The sequence below is a fragment of the Coregonus lavaretus genome, assembly GCF_964263955.1.
Source record: "Coregonus lavaretus genome assembly, contig: HAP1_SCAFFOLD_241, whole genome shotgun sequence".
NCBI lineage: Eukaryota > Metazoa > Chordata > Actinopteri > Salmoniformes > Salmonidae > Coregonus > Coregonus lavaretus.
The window spans coordinates 645,129-662,622 of record NW_028158987.1 but is presented as its reverse complement, the minus strand read 5'-3'; the positions used below and the strand labels follow the sequence as shown (position 1 = coordinate 662,622).

Below are 17,494 nucleotides of genomic sequence, written 5' to 3'. Positions count from 1 at the left end.
AAACTACCCAATTATCCCCTCCATGAAGACTGGGGCTCAGCCTGATGAACCAAACTACCCAATAATCCCCTCCATGAAGACTGGGGGTCAGCCTGATGAACCAAACTACCCAATAATCCCCTCCATGAAGACTGGGGGTCAGCCTGATGAACCAAACTACCCAATAATCCCCTCCATGAAGACTGGGGGTCAGCCTGATGAACCAAACTACCCAATAATCCCCTCCATGAAGACTGGGGGTCAGCCTGATGAACCAAACTACCCAATAATCCCCTCCATGAAGACTGGGGGTCAGCCTGATGAACCAAACTACCCAATATTCCCCTCCATGAAGACTGGGGGTCAGCCTGATGAACCAAACTACCCAATAATCCCCTCCATGAAGACTGGGGGTCAGCCTGATGAACCAAACTACCCAATAATCCCCTCCATGAAGACTGGGGGTCAGCCTGATGAACCAAACTACCCAATAATCCCCTCCATGAAGACTGGGGGTCAGCCTGATGAACCAAACTACCCAATAATCCCCTCCATGAAGACTGGGGGTCAGCCTGATGAACCAAACTACCCAATAATCCCCTCCATGAAGACTGGGGGTCAGCCTGATGAACCAAACTACCCAATAATCCCCTCCATGAAGACTGGGGGTCAGCCTGATGAACCAAACTACCCAATAATCCCCTCCATGAAGACTGGGGGTCAGCCTGATGAACCAAACTACCCAATAATCCCCTCCATGAAGACTGGGGGTCAGCCTGATGAACCAAACTACCCAATAATCCCCTCCATGAAGACTGGGGGTCAGCCTGATGAACCAAACTACCCAATAATCCCCTCCATGTAGCCTGATTCTCTCTCACACACATACATAATCAAACATGGTTTTTCTTCCAGCCTCACCTGAACACAGTTTTTACCTGTTTATTTTCATATCAGCCCTTTGGGCTTCCAGCCTCACCTGAACACCGTTTTTACCAGTTTATTTTCATATCAGCCCTTTGGGCTTCCAGCCTCACCTGAACACCGTTTTTACCTGTTTATTTTCATATCAGCCCTTTGGGCTTCCAGCCTCACCTGAACACTGTTTTTACCTGTTTATTTTCATATCAGCCCTTTTGAGCTTCCAGCCTCACCTGAACACCGTTTTACCTGTTTATTTTCATATCAGCCCTTTGGGCTTCCAGCCTCACCTGAACACTGTTTTTACCTGTTTATTTATCTGCAGTGTTTTGTCTTTCACTTATTTTCTTTGGTGTGAATAAATAAAACCTAAAACCTAATTGAGAAATGTTTTCACTTGCAATGACTTGTTATGTTTAAACCGTGATTTAAACTGAGACTCAGTGATATGACATGTAAGGCTGTGTGTCTGCCTGTATTCATATATGGACCTGATTTCCATTCAGACTGCTTTGTCCAGCCAAGTGGCACTTTGTGGGATACATTGAATGTAATGGAGTTGAAGTTGTGTTCCCAGCAGTCCACAGGATGGTGCCAGAGCAGCATAACTGGACTGGTGAGACCTGAGTAATATCCCAGGGAAATACACTATATATGAAATAAAATAAAATCAAATTTTATTGGCCACATGCGCCGAATACAACAGGTGCAGACATTACAGTGAAATGCTTAATTAACCAACAGTGCATTTATTTTTAAATAAAAAAAGTAAAATAAAACATCAACAAAAAAGTGTTGAGAAAAAAAGAGCAGAAGTAAAATAAAATAACAGTAGGGAGGCTATATACAGGGGGGGTACCGGTGCAGAGTCAATGTGCGGGGGCACTGGCTAGTTGAGGTAGTTGAGGTAATATGTACATGTGGGTAGAGTTAAAGTGACTATGCATAAATAATTAACATAATATACACAAGTATGTGGACCTTCTTCAAATGAGTGGATTCTGCTATTTCAGCCACACCTGTAACTGACAGGTGTATACAATCAAGCACACATAGTTACACAGTGATTTCGGAAAGTATTCAGACCCCTTGACTTTTTCCACATTTTCAGCATTATTCTAAAATTGATTAAATAGTTTTTTTTACTCATCAATCTACACAAAACATCCTATAATGACAAAGTTATGGGTTTTTAGAACTCCTGTGTTGTCTTGGTTGTGTGCTTAGGCTCCTTGTCCTGTTGGAAGGTGAACCTTCACCCCAGTCTGAGGTCCAGAGCGCTCTGGAGCAGGTTTTCATCAAGGATCTCTCTGTACTTTGCTCTGTTCATCTTTCCCTCGATTCTGACTAGTCTCCCAGTCCCTGCCACTGAAAAACATCCACACAGCATGCTGCCACCACCATGCTTCACCATAGGGATGGTGCCAGGTTACCTCCAGACGTGACGCTTGGCATTCAAGCCAAAGAGTTCAATCTTGGTTTCATCAGACCAGAGAATCTTGTTTCTCATTGTCTGAGAGTCTTTTGGCAAACTCCAAGCGGGCTGTCATGTGCCTTTTACTGAGGAGTGGCTTACGTCTGGCCACTCTACCATAAAGGCCTGATTTGTGGAGTGCTGCAGAGATGTCCTTCTGGAAGGTTCTCCCATATCCACAGAGGAACTCTGGAGCTCTGTCAGAGTGACCATCGGGTTCTTCGCGGGTTCTTCGTCACCTCCCTGACCAAGGCCCTTCTCCCCCGATTGCTCAGTTTGGCCGGGCGGCCAGCTCTAGGAAGAATCTAGGTGGTTCCAAACTTCTTCCATTTAAGAATGATGGAGGCCACTGTGTTCTTGGGGACCTTCAATGCTGCAGAAATTTTTTGGTACCCTTCCCCAGATCTGTGTCTCGACACAATCCTGTCTCGGAGCTCTACGGACAATTCCTTCGACCTCATGGCTTGGTTTTTGCTCTGACATGCACTGTCAACTGTGGGACCTTATGTAGACAGGTGTGTGCCTTTCCAAATCATGTCCAATCAATTGAATTTACCACAGGTGGACTCCAATCAAGTTGTAGAAACATCTCAGGGATGATCAACGGAAACAGGATGCACATGAGCTCAATTTCGAATCTCATAGCAAAGGGTCTGAAAACTTCTGTAAATAAGGTATTTCTATATATTTGCAAACATGTCTAAAAACCTGTTTTCACTTTGTCATTATGGGGTATTGTGTGTAAATTGATGAGGAAAAATAACTATTTTAATCTATTTTAGAATAAGGCTGTAACTTAACAAAATGTGGAAAAAGTCAAGGGGTCTGAATACTTTTTGAATGCACTGTAGATATGGTGTGGACTGTATACTCAATACAATCTAAATCTGATACGTCACTGTCTGTCTTTTGACTGATACTGCTTTTTAAACTGCTCTGGTCAGTCTACTCAAATATTTGTACTATACATCTACAAGCAATACTTTGATAATTTGTCATTTCTAATAATGAAACATCCATTTATGAATAGATAGGGCAGGTTTCAGGACACTGATTTAACTGAAAATGTTGAAAAATATACTGCCAATATCTTCACCACCAAAGAATAGCAGTGAGGTTTTAATATGATTTGACTCTGTGCAGGCTGTCAGGCTGTCTAGTCACAGAGGAAGGCTGTGCTTCTCTGGTCTCAGCTCTGAGGTCAAACCCCTCACACCTGAGAGAGCTGGATCTGAGTAACAATGACCTGAAGGATTCAGGAGTGAAGCTGCTCTCTGCTGGACTGGGGAATCCCCACTGTAAACTGGAGACTCTGAGGTCAGTATTCCTGTAGTTGGTCAACAAGTGGTAACTGTTCACCAGATCCACATGTGTTTACCAGGCACACATAGTCCACACCACACCATATGTGTTTGGACAGTGAAGCTTACAGTTTTAAATTTGGCGCTCTTCTCCAGCATTTTGGATTTGAGATAGAACGTTTCATATTAGGCAACAATATAGAATGTCACCTTTTATTTTAGAGTATTCATACATACCTGTTTTTCCCTTTCAGAAATTAAAGTACTTTATGTATCTAGTATTTAAGTAGTCAACAGTTTAGTATTTGGTCCCATGTTCCTTGCCTGCAGTGATTACATCAAGCTTGTGACTACAAACTTGTTGAATGAATTTTTTGTTAGTTGCTAACATGATTTTAATAATCATGAATGAATCGTAAATAATGATGTATGAGAAAGTTTCAGAGGCACAAAGATCATCCCCCCCCCCCCCCCCCCCACCCCAGATTTCAGGACAATGATACTCTATATCTGAAAATATTATAAAATACACTGCCACTCTATTTCCACCACCTAAGAATAGCAGTGTGGTTTTAATATGATTTGACTCTTTGCAGGCTGTCAGGCTGTCTAGTCACAGAGGAAGGCTATGCTTCTCTGGCCTCAGCTCTGAGGTCAAACCCCTCACACCTGAGAGAGCTGGACCTGAGCTACAATCACCCAGGAGACTCAGGAGTCAGACTGCTCTCTGCTGGACTGGAGGATCCACACTGCAGACTGGAGAAACTTAAGTATATAGAGGGTTTATGTCAATGTTCATATCAGACATGTTGGAGTTATCAGGCTAGTTAAGACAAACATTCTTACCACCACTTGGGCAAAGTTATATGCTGACCGTGTGTGTGTGTGTGTGTGTGTGTGTGTGTGTGTGTGTGTGTGTGTGTGTGTGTGTGTGTGTGTGTGTGAGTATGTGTGTGTGTGTGTGAGTTAAGGTGTATCCCTCAATGACTGTCTGTTCTTCTGCTTACCGCTACAGTGTGGAACATGGTGGAGAGAACACAATGAAACCTGGACTGAGAAAATGTCAAAGACCACCATCATTACTTACTTGGTCATATTAAATATCAGCTGTAGTTCTACAGAAGCAGAAATCAGGGACACCAAAGTTCAGAAAGAGTTGCTTTGACAATGTGTGTGTGTGTGTGTGTGTGGCGCATTCGTGTTACTTAAGAAATGTGTGTTTGTGTTCATGCACATTAACAGATAGGGGTCTATATTATAGACAGTTGTCCTAACCCTAACCCTGTTGGGTGATGGTATATATATACATCTATATCTATATTATAGACAGTTGTCCTAACCCTAACCCTGTTGGGTGATGGTATACAGTGGGGGAAAAAACTATTTAGTCAGCCACCAATTGTGCAAGTTCTCCCACTTAAAAAGATGAGAGAGGCCTGTAATTTTCATCATAGGTACACGGCAACTATGACAGACAAAATGAGGAAAAAATTCAGAAAATCACATTGTAGGATTTTTAATGATTTTATTTGCAAATTATGGTGGAAAATAAGTATTTGGTCAATAACAAAAGTTTCTCAATACTTTGTTATATACCCTTTGTTGGCAATGACACAGGTCAAACGTTTTCTGTAAGTCTTCACAAGGTTTTCACACACTGTTGCTGGTATTTTGGCCCATTCCTCCATGCAGATCTCCTCTAGAGCAGTGATGTTTTGGGAATGTCGCTGGGCAACACGGACTTTCAACTCCCTCCAAAGATGTTCTATGGGGTTGAGATCTGGAGACTGGCTAGGCCACTCCAGGACCTTGAAATGCTTCTTACGAAGCTACTCCTTCGTTGCCCGGGCGGTGTGTTTGGGATCATTGTCATGCTGAAAGACCCAGCCACGTTTCATCTTCAATGCCCTTGCTGATGGAAGGAGGTTTTCACTCAAAATCTCACGATACATGGCCCCATTCATTCTTTCCTTTACACGGATCAGTCGTCCTGGTCCCTTTGCAGAAAAACAGCCCCAAAGCATGATGTTTCCACCCCCATGCTTCACAGTAGGTATGGTGTTCTTTGGATGCAACTCAGCATTCTTTGTCCTCCAAACACGACGAGTTGAGTTTTTACCAAAAAGTTATATTTTGGTTTCATCTGACCATATGACATTCTCCCAATCCTCTTCTGGATCATCCAAATGCACTCTAGCAAACTTCAGACGGGCCTGGACATGTACTGGCTTAAGCAGGGGGACACGTCTGGCACTGCAGGATTTGAGTCGCTGGCGGCGTAGTGTGTTACTGATGGTAGGCTTTGTTACTTTGGTCCCAGCTCTCTGCAGGTCATTCACTAGGTCCCCCCGTGTGGTTCTGGGATTTTTGCTCATCGTTCTTGTGATCATTTTGACCCCACGGGGTGAGATCTTGCGTGGAGCCCCAGATATAGGGAGATTATCAGTGGTCTTGTATGTCTTCCATTTCCTAATAATTGCTCCCACAGTTGATTTCTTCAAACCAAGCTGCTTACCTATTGCAGATTCAGTCTTCCCAGCCTGGTGCAGGTCTACAATTTTGTTTCTGGTGTCCTTTGACAGCTCTATGGTCTTGGCCATAGTGGAGTTTGGAGTGTGACTGTTTGAGGTTGTGGACAGGTGTCTTTCATACTGAAAACAAGTTCAAACAGGTGCCATTAATACAGGTAACAAGTGGAGGACAGAGGAGCCTCTTAAAGAAGAAGTTACAGGTCTGTGAGAGCCAGAAATCTTGCTTGTTTGTAGGTGACCGAATACTTATTTTCCACCATAATTTGCAAATAAATTCATAAAAAATCCTCCAATGTGATTTTCTGGATTTTTTTCTCTCTCAATTTGTCTGTCAAAGTTGACGTGTACCTATGATGAAAATTACAGGCCTCTCTCATCTTTTTAAGTGGGAGAACTTGCACAATTGGTGGCTGACTAAATACTTTTTTCCCCCACTGTATATATATATCTATATCTATATTATAGACAGTTGTCCTAACCCTAACCCTGTTGGGTGATGGTATATATATATATATATATATATATATATATATATATATATATATATATATATATATATATATATAAATAATTTAAAGTCAATGCTACCAAATACTAATTGAGTGTATGTAAACTTCTGACCCACTGGGAATGTGATGAAAGAAATAAAAGCTGAAATAAATCATTCTCTCTACTATTATTCTGACATTTTATATTCTTAAAATAAAGTGGTGATCCTAACTGACCTAAGACAGGAAATTTCTACTAGGATTAAATGTCAGGAATTGTGATAAACTGAGTTTAAATGTATTTGGCTAAGGTGTATGTAAACTTCCGACTTCAACTGTATCTATAAAAGTGCTGATCCAATGAGGCGTGGTGGTTGACAACATATTTTTAGCTGCTGTCAAACCTGACAACATTAAACGTCTTTTCTGTAATGATAGTGGTGAATTATCATTAAGTGATAACAGTTTTGGGGAACAAAGTATGATGATATCCACTACAGCAGATAAGACAGAGGGTATCACTTTCCCAAACAATGTCCCCTGGTCACTCCCAGTACATATGATTAAAGGAGTCCAAGGCACCTTGATTACATAGATCACACGGAGAGGTTATGATTTTCATTAAATTATGTTTTCTAGGTGGAAGGTTTACCCTGTGTATGAGATTAAAATGTATCAGCTGATGATTAGGATTGTTAGATGAACCCACTAAGTTCCTGATGAACTCAACTGGTGAGCCTCTTTAGCAGCTAGTTCCATGGACACACTGATTTCAATGTCCTTTGCCAAGGTCAGATGACTTTCAGTCAACAGTCTCTTTTGTGTAGCTTCACTCCGTAGCCCACATACTAGTCTGTCTCTAATGATGTCATTTAGAACAGCATTAAACTCAGTGTTCTGATAGTTTCTTTAATGCAGCAGCAAACATTGTTACTGATTCTCCCTCTTCCTGATGTCTCCTGTGGAACCTGAACCTTTCAGCATTAACTAGTGGTTCTGGTGAAAAATGTCCTTTAAGTATCTCCACAATATGCCCATACGTCTTATTATCTGTTCTGACTGGCTGTAGCAGGCTGCCTAGTAAATTAAATGTCTTTGGCCCCATTACACTAAAACATGGAGGCACAATGTTGTCCTCATCCATGTCATTTACAAGAACAAAATATTCAAACCGTTCTGTATTTGAGCTCCACTGCTCAATACTTTCATCAAACTGTCCAATGTTTCCAACAATTCCAATAATTTTTCGTTTCTCAATAAGCTCCTGATTGTCACTCACTTCAGTATTGTCCTCAACCACAGCAATATTTTCCTCAGTCACGTGATCTTCATTCACTTCACTCACTGACGTTTCCTCCTAAGTTCGCTCATTTAGCAGATTTAATTAAAAGGTTTGTCTTCACAGTTGAATAAATGTCCTATCCTGGTTTTTCCGCTCCAATGTCCGTCTCCAGTCATTTTCTGCCGTCCATGACGATGTTAACTCCAGTGGTGGAAAAAGTACCCAATTGTCATACTTGAGTAAAAGATACCTTAACAGAAAATGACTCAACTAAAAGTGAAAGTCACTCAGCATTTGTGTTTAGTGAGTCTGCCAGATCAGAGGCAGTAGGGAGGTTCTCTTGATAAGGGCGTGAATTGGACCATTTTCTGTCCTGCTAAGCATTCACAATGTAACGAGTACTTTTGGGTGTCAGGGAAAATGTATGGAGTAAAAAGTACATTATTTTCTTTAGGAATGTAGTGAAGTAAAAGTAAAAGTAGTCAAAAATATAAATAGTAAAGTCAAGTACAGATACCCCAAAAAACTACTTAAGTAGTACTTTAAAGTATTTTTACTTAAGTACTTTACACCACTGGTTAACTCTCTTTCTTAGCTAGCTCGACAATGCACTTGCCTCTGCTAGCAATACACTGTGCTAACATTAGCCTATTCTGGACCACAGAAAATAACAGTTTTAAACAGTTGTAAAAACCCACTTCTTCCAGACAGAATAGTTCCTGTAGATTCAAACTTACTCATCACCAATGTTTTGTTATGTCTCGTGGGTTTCATAACCACGTCTGTATAACAATTCAATAATTATGAGACAGGAGTGTCACGATCGTCTACTAATGAGGAAGCGGACCAAAGCGCAGCGTTGCGAGTGAACATGACTTTAATTAGAAATACGCACAGAAATACAAAACAAAAGACGAATCGTGAAGTCCAACTTACAACGACTAAAACGGAAACACTGGAAACAAAAACCCACAAACACAAGGTGAAAACACACAGTTTAAATATGGCTCCCAATCAGAGATAACGAGCCGACAGCTGACACTCGTTACCTCCGATTGGGAGTCATTGACGACAACATACAACAACCTAGAAATACAACCCACAGACATGCAAACATAGAAATACACCCAACAGAACTACCAACATAGAAATACACCCAAATCCCCAACAAAACAACATACACTCTAGCTCACATACACAAGTCCTGGAGCCAGTACCCCCCCCTAAAGGTGCGAACTCCGGGCGCACCAGCCTAAAGTCTAGGGGAGGGTCTGGGTGGGCGTCTGTCCACGGTGGCGGTTCTGGCTCCGGCCTAGACCACCACCCCACCATAGTCACTACCCGCTTATGTAGCCTCCTCCAAATGACCCCCACCGGTTTAAGGAGCAGCAACTGACTAAGAGGCAGCACCGGACTAAGGGGCAGCACCAGACTAAGGGGCAGCACCAGACTAAGGGGCAGCACCAGACTAAGGGGCAGCACCAGACTAAGGGGCAGCACCAGACTAAGGGGCAGCACCAGGCTGAATGGCGGATCCTGGCTGGACGGCTCATGGCTGGCCGACGGATCTGGCTGCTCATGGCTGGCTGACGGATCTGGCTGCTCATGGCTGGCTGACGGATCTGGCTGCTCATGGCTGGCTGACGGATCTGGCTGCTCATGGCTGGCTGACGGATCTGGCTGCTCATGGCTGGCCGACGGATCTGGCTGCTCATGGCTGGCCGACGGATCTGGCTGCTCCTGGCTGACCGAAGGCTCTGGCTGATCCTGTCTGGCGGAAGGCTCTAGCGGCTCCGGTCTGGCGGACGGCTCTGAAGGCTCATGGCAGACGGGCGGCTTATGCAGCGCTTGGCAGACGGACAGTTCAGACGGCGTTGGGCAGACAGGCAGTTCAGGCGCCGTTGGGCAGACGGGCAGTTCAGGCGCCGTTGGGCAGACGGGCAGTTCAGGCGCCGTTGGGCAGACGGGCAGTTCAGGCGCCGTTGGGCAGACGGCAGACTCTGGCCATCTGAGGCGCACCGTAGGCCTGATGCGTGGTACCGGAACTGGAGGTACCGGGCTGAGGACACGCATCTCAGGGCTAGTGCGGGGAGAAGCAACAGGACGCACAGGACTCTGGGGACACACAGGAGGCTTGGTACGTGGCGCAGGGACAGGCCGGGCTGGGCTGACGACGCACACCGTAGGCTTCCTACGTGGCACAGGAACCGGCCGGGCTGGGCTGGCGACGCACACCGTAGGCATCCTACGTGGCGCAGGGACAGGCCGGGCTGGGCTGGCGACGCGCACCGTACACTTAGTGCGAGGGGCCGGAACAGGCCGGGCTGGGCTGGCGACGCACACCGTAGGCTTCCTACGTGGCACAGGAACCGGCCGGGCTGGGCTGGCGACGCACACCGTAGGCATCCTACGTGGTGCAGGGACAGGCCGGGCTGGGCTTGCGACGCGCACCGTACACTTAGTGCGAGGGGCCGGAACAGGCCGGGCTGGGCTGGCGACGCGCACCGTACACTTGGTGCGGGTGGCAGGAACAGGCCGAACCGGGCTGGCGACGCGCACCGTACACTTAATGCGAGAGGCCGGAACAGGCCGTACCGTACGGGGAACACACACTACTGGCTGTACCTCGGGACCAGGAACGGGCCGGACCGGACTGGTTACACACCCCAGTACCTCTCGCCGTGCCTCTACACCTTCCTTCCCTGCTTTTCCCAGTAGCCCCCTTAACCTGGTAGCCTCCTGAATCCGTCCCTTCTCTGCCTCCGTCAGCCCCCTTAACCTGGTAGCCTTCTGACTCTGCCTTGTGGCAGCCTCCTGCTGCTCCGTCGCCCAAGCCATGTGCCCCCCCCAAAAAATTTCTTGGGGTTGCCTCTCGTCCACGGGCTCCCAGCCTCGACTCCGTGCTGCCTCCTCATACCACCTCCTCTCTGCTTTGGCTGCCTCCAGCTCTTCACGAGGGCGGCGATATTCTCCTGGTTGTGCCCAAGGACCCTTTCCATCCAATATCTCCTCCCAAGTCCAAAAATCCTTTACAGGTGGATACTGTTGCCGCTTGACACGCCGCTTCGTCCTTTTGAAGGTGGGTTTTTCTGTCACGATCGTCTACTAATGAGGAAGCGGACCAAAGCGCAGCGTTGCGAGTGAACATGACTTTAATTAGAAATACGCACAGAAATACAAAACAAAAGACGAATCGTGAAGTCCAACTTACAACGACTAAAACGGAAACACTGGAAACACAGGAAACAAAAACCCACAAACACAAGGTGAAAACACACAGTTTAAATATGGCTCCCAATCAGAGATAACGAGCCGACAGCTGACACTCGTTACCTCCGATTGGGAGTCATTGACGACAACATACAACAACCTAGAAATACAACCCACAGACATGCAAACATAGAAATACACCCAACAGAACTACCAACATAGAAATACACCCAAATCCCCAACAAAACAACATACACTCTAGCTCACATACACAAGTCCTGGAGCCAGAGTGTCACAAGGAGACAGGAATTAGTTCAACCATTTATCTGGAATGTGATCATCTCAACACATACAAACCCCCATGATGCTCTGCAGCACAACCCCAATATACAACAAATACATACATAAGTAAATGGACACTAAACAAAACTCATAGAGGAATTTAAATGTTCAGTTGTAGAAAGTAGGGCCATGGGATAGGGTCAGAAAGGTCAGTATGTTTGATAACTGGTTCCAGAGGTGACATAACAAGCATAAGGTCCATTATAACACAGTGAAGTAGAGGTGGGAGCTAAAAGCAGACATGGACAGTGAGACAGTGTGAGGAGGTCAGGGGTGAAACACTAGATCAGGACAGGTAGAAATGGCAGGGCTGAAAATAGACACAGAGACACATTCTGATCATGGCTCAGACCTGACCTGAGACACCCAAACAGAAGATGCCATAGCAAAGTCCTGTCCAGTAGGCTATATGGGATTTCCTTTCATCAAAATACAACACATGGAAATGTGTCCAGTGTGTGTGTGTCCAGTGTGTGTGTGTGTCCGGTGTGTGTGTGTGTGTCCAGTGTGTGTGAGTGTGTGTGTCCAGTGTGTGTGTGTGTGTGTGTCCAATGTGTGTGTCCTGTGTGTGTGTGTGTCCAGTGTATGTATGTGTGTCCAGTGTGTGTGTGTGTGTGTGTCCTGTGTGTGTGTGTGTGTGTGTGTGTGTATGTGTCCAGTATGTGTGTGTGTTCAGTGTCAGTGTGAGTGTGAGTGTTTCCAGTGTGTGAGTGTGTGTGTTTCCAGTGTGTGAGTGTCCAGTGTGTGTGTGTGTGTGTGAGTCCTGTGTGTGTTTGTCCAGTGTGTGTGTGTGTTCAGTGTGTGTGTGTCCAATGTGTATGGATGTGTGTGTCCAGTGTGTGTGTGTGTGTGTGAATCCAGTGTGTGTGTATGTGTGTGTGTGTCCAGTGTGTGTGTGTGGATGCGTGTCCAGTGTGTGTGTGTGTGTCCAGTGTGTGTGTGTCCAGTGTGTGTGTGTGTCCAGTGTGTGTGTGTCCAGTGTGTGTGTGTGTCCAGTGTGTGTGTGTGTCCAGTGTGTGTGTGTGTCCAGTGTTTGTGTGTGTCCAGTGTGTGTGTCCTGTGTGTGTGTTTGTCAGGTGTGTGTGTCCTGTGTGTATGTGTGTGTGTGTCCAGTGTGAGTGTGTGTGTGTGTGTGAGTGTGTGTGTGTGTGTGTCCTGTGTGTGTGTGTGTGTCAGGTGTGTGTGTGTGTCCAGTGTGTGTGTGTGTGTGTCCTGTGTGTGTGTGTGTTTGTGTGTGTCCAGTGTGTGTGTGTCCAGTGTGTATGTGTGTGGGTCCAGTGTGAGTGTGTGTGTGTGTGTGTGTGTTTGTGTGTGTCCAGTGTGTGTGTGTGTGTGTGTGTGTATGTGTGTGTCAAGTGTGTGTGTTTGTCCAGTGTGTGTGTGTCCTGTGTGTGTGTGTGTGTGTGTCCAGTGTGTGTGAGTGTGTGTGTGTGTGTGTGTGTCCAGTGTGTGTGTGTGTGTCCTGTGTGTGTGTGTCAGGAGTGTGTGTGTGTGTGTGTGTCCAGTGTGTGTGTGTGTCCTGTGTGTGTTTCCTGTGTGTGTGTCTGTGTGTGTGTCCAGTGTGTGTGAGTGTGTGTGTCCAGTGTGTGTGTGTGTGTGTCCAGTGTGTGTGTCCAGTGTGTGTGTGTGTGTGTGTTTGTCCAGTGTGTGTGTGTGTGTGTCCAGTGTGTTTGTTCAGTGTGTGTGTGTGTGTCCAGTGTGTGTGTGTGTCCAGTGTGTGTGTGTGTGTCAGTGTGTGTGTGTGTGTGTGTGTCTAGTGTGTGTATGTGTGTACAGTGTCCAGTGTGTGGGTGTGTTTGTCCAGTGTGTGTGATCAATGTATGTGTGTCCTGTGTGTGTGTGTGTGTGTGTGTGTGTGTCCAGTGTTTGTTTGTCCGGTGTGTGTGTGTGTTCAGTGTGTTTGTTCAGTGTGTGTGTGTGTGTGTGTGTGTGTGTGTGTGTGTGTACAGTGTGTGTGTATCAAGTGTGTTTGTGTGTCCAGTGTGTGTCAGTGTGTGTGTCCAGTGTGTGTGTGTGTTCAGTATGTGTGTGTGTGTGTCCAGTGTGTGTGTGTGAGTGTCCAGTGTGTGTGTGTGTCCAGTGTGTCAGTGTGTGTCCAGTGTATGTGTGTGTGTGTGTGTGTGTCCAGTGTATGTGTGTGTGTCTAGTGTGTGTGTGTGTGTACAGTGTCCAGTGTGTGTGTGTGTCCAGTGTGTATTTAACATAGGGACACCGAGTCCCAAACCCTAAACCCTGGATAGAGGGGCTCAGTGAATGTGGAGTGGAATGTGTTCAGGCGGGTCAGTGTGTCAGAGGAGACTCTGTAGAAGGACAGAGTGCCGGCTGGCCAGTCCAGATACACTCCTACTCTGTGGGATCTGGAGGAGGGGACGTCTATGGTAGTGGACTTATTATTGTGCCAGGCATAGTAACTGTTGTCAGAGCAGATCAGACTCCAGGACTTGTCATTGTATCCAATCCTACAGTCACCCCTTCCTCTCCTGATGATTCCTTTATATGCCACTCCTATATCAGCCCTTCTCCCACTCCACTCTACCTCCCAGTAACAGCGCCCAGTCAGATCCTCTCTACACAGCACCTGTTCCCTGTCCTCAAATCTCTCTGGGTGATCAGGATACGGCTGCTCCTCTCTCCTACATGTCACCTTTCTGTTCTCCTCAGACAGAGAGAGGAATCTGTTTACTGTGTTTGGGTCCAGTGTGAGATCACAGACATCTGATGGATGAAACCAGACACAATATTAGAAATCATCATCATTCACATTAGAATGTTAACTCACTTTTCACTAATTCATTTAATGTAGATGTTTCTAGGTATCAAAAGGAGAAGTTAAGGTAACTTGAGACTTGTTGAATGATCATATGTTATACTGTATGGTAATATAAAACATACTTATTCCCATTAATTACACACACACACATCCTGAAGACACACACACACATCCTGTACACACACAAACACATTGAACACACACTCACACCTGTATGCATGCATGAACACACACACACATCCTGAACACACACACACTGGAAACACATCCTGAACACACACACCCTGGACACACACACATCTTCATGCATGAACACACACACACATTTCTAAAGTAACACGAACACGCCACACACACACACACAGACACACACATTGTCAAAGCAACTCTTTGTAAACTTTGGTGTCCCTGATTTGTGCTTCTGTAGAACTACAGCTGATATTTAATATGACCAAGTAAGTAATGATGGTGGTCTTTGACTTTGACTTCACTTGAATTAAGACTTATTCTTAGTCATATTCTTCACAGCAGTCAACACTCACATTTTCTAAGTCCAGGTGTCATTGTGTTCTCTCCACCATGTTCCACACTGTAGCGGTAAGCAGAAGAACAGACTGTCATTGAGGGATACACCTGAACTCACACACACACACACACACACACACACACACACACTCACACACACACACACACACACACACACACACACTCACACTCACACTCACACTCACACTCACACTCACACTCACACTCACACTCACACTCACACTCACACTCACACACTCACACTCACACTCACACTCACACTCACACACACACACACACACACACACACACACACACACACACACACACACACACACACTGGACGGACACACACACACACACACACACACACACACACACACACACACACACACACACACACACACACACACACACACACACACACACAGTCTTTATATAACTTAGTCCAAGTGGTGGTCAGAATGTTTGTCTTAACTAGCCTGATAACTCCAACATGTCTGATATGAACATTGCCATAAACCCTCTACATACTTTAGTTTCTCCAGTCTGCAGTGTGGATCCTCCAGTCCAGCAGAGAGCAGTCTGACTCCTGAGTCTCCTGGGTGATTGTAGCTCAGGTCCAGCTCTCTCAGGTGTGAGGGGTTTGACTTCAGAGCTGAGACCAGAGAAGCACAGCCTTCCTCTGTGACTAGACAGCCTGACAGCCTGCAAAGAGTCAAATCATATTAAAACCACACTGCTATTCTTTGGTGGTGAAAATAGTGGCAGTATATTTTTTCAACATTTTCATTTATACCAGTGTCCTGAAACCTGCCATATATATATATATATTATTATTAGAAAAAATCATAATATTGTGTGTAGAGAGAAAAATGTACAGTACAAATATTTGAGTAGACTGACCAGAGCAGTTTAAAAAGCAGTATCAGTCAAAAGTCAGACAGTGAGGTATCAGATTTAGATTGTATTGAGTATACAGTCCACACCATATCTATTTTGACAGTGAAGATAACATTTTAAATTTGGCTCTATACTCCAGCATTTTGGATTTGAGATCAAATGTTTCATATGAGGTGACAGTATATAATGTCACCTTTTATTTGAGGATATTTTAATACATATCTGTTTCACCGTTTAGAAATGAAAACACTTCATGTATCTAGTCCCCCTATTTGAAGAAGTCATAAGTATTCTGACCAATTCACTTATAGTGTATTAAAGTAGTCAAAAGTTTAGTATTTGGTCCCAAACTCGTTGGTTGCATTTTGTTTTGGTTGTGTTTTGGGTTATGTTTTGCCCGATAGTAACTGAATGGTGGATGATGACTGGATTAATTTTCTGTCTAAGTGAGTAGATAACATGTTTCTAAACATTACTAAATTAATCCTGATGATGCCATGATTAAGAATAATCATGAATGAATAATGAATAAAAATGAATGAGAAAGTTACAGAGGCTACAACAAAACATGCTAACCTCTCACCATTAACCTTAAATAAAAGGTGACATTCTGTACTGTTGCCTAATATGAAACATTCTATCTCAAATTCAAATATGCTGGAGCATAGCACCAAATGTAAAACTGTAAGCTTCACTGTCCAAACACATATGGTATGGACTATGTGTGCCTGGTAAACACATGTGGATCTGGTGAACAGTTATCACTTGTTGACCAACTACAGGAATACTGACCTCAGAGTCTCCAGTTTACAGTGGGGATTCCCCAGTACAGCAGAGAGCAGCATCACTCCTGAATCCTTCAGGTCATTGTTACTCAGATCCAGCTCTCTCAGGTGTGAGGGGTTTGACTTCAGAGCTGAGACCAGAGAAGCACAGCCTTCCTCTGTGACTAGACAGCCTGACAGCCTGCAAAGAGTCAAATCATATTAAAATCACACTGCTATTCTTTGGTGGTCAAAATAGTGCCAGTATATTTTTTTCACCGTTTAGAAATGAAAACACTTTATGTATCTATTCCCCCTATTTGAAAAAGTCATAAGTATTCTGACCATTTGACTTATAGTGTATTAAAGTAGTCAAAAGTTGAGTATTTGGTTGTGAACTCATTGGTTGCATTTGCAGTTTGTTTTGGTTGTTTTTGGGTTATGTTCTGTCCAATAGTAACTGAACGGTGGATGATGACTGGGGTAATTTTCTGTCTAAGTGGGTAGATAACATGTTTCTAAACACTACTAAATTAATCCTGATGATGTTATGATTAATAAAAATCATGAATGAATCATGAATAATAATGAATGAGAAAGTTACAGAGGCTACAACAAAACATGCTAACCTCTCACCATTACCAATAACAGAGGGGGGTATGATCCTTGTTCCTCTGTAACTTTCTCATTCATCATCATTCACCATTCATTCATGATTATTCATAATCATGGTAGCATCCACATGAATGTAGAAGTGTTCAGAAACATATTCTATTCTTACTGACAATACAAGTGAAGTGACTCCAAAATGACAGGACATTATTCACCATTCAGTTTCTATTGGGAAAAACATCATCCAAAACACAACCAAGACAAACTGCAAATGCATTCAACACGTTTGTAGAATCACAAGCTTGATGTAATCACTGCAGGCAAAGAATATTGGACCAAATACTAAACTTAAGACTACTTTAAGTAGTCCAAATTATTAAGACTTTTTTCAA

At 44.4% G+C, this 17,494-nt stretch overlaps 1 protein-coding gene across 1 annotated transcript in view; it reads right to left on the bottom strand.

Moving 5' to 3' along the window:
• Nucleotides 1-13,698: 13,698 nt before the first annotated feature.
• LOC311123392 (NLR family CARD domain-containing protein 3-like) overlaps nt 13,699-17,494 on the bottom strand; it is a 35,360-nt gene continuing 31,564 nt past the window's right edge. Inside the window, exons 7-9 of the mRNA XM_084197660.1 lie at nt 15,358-15,527; nt 14,841-14,887; nt 13,699-14,243 (exon numbers count right to left, since the gene is read on the bottom strand). Of these exons, the coding sequence (XP_084053786.1) occupies nt 13,726-14,243; nt 14,841-14,887; nt 15,358-15,527 (735 nt within the window). The 3' untranslated portion in view covers nt 13,699-13,725. The remainder of the gene's footprint in view (nt 14,244-14,840; nt 14,888-15,357; nt 15,528-17,494) is intronic.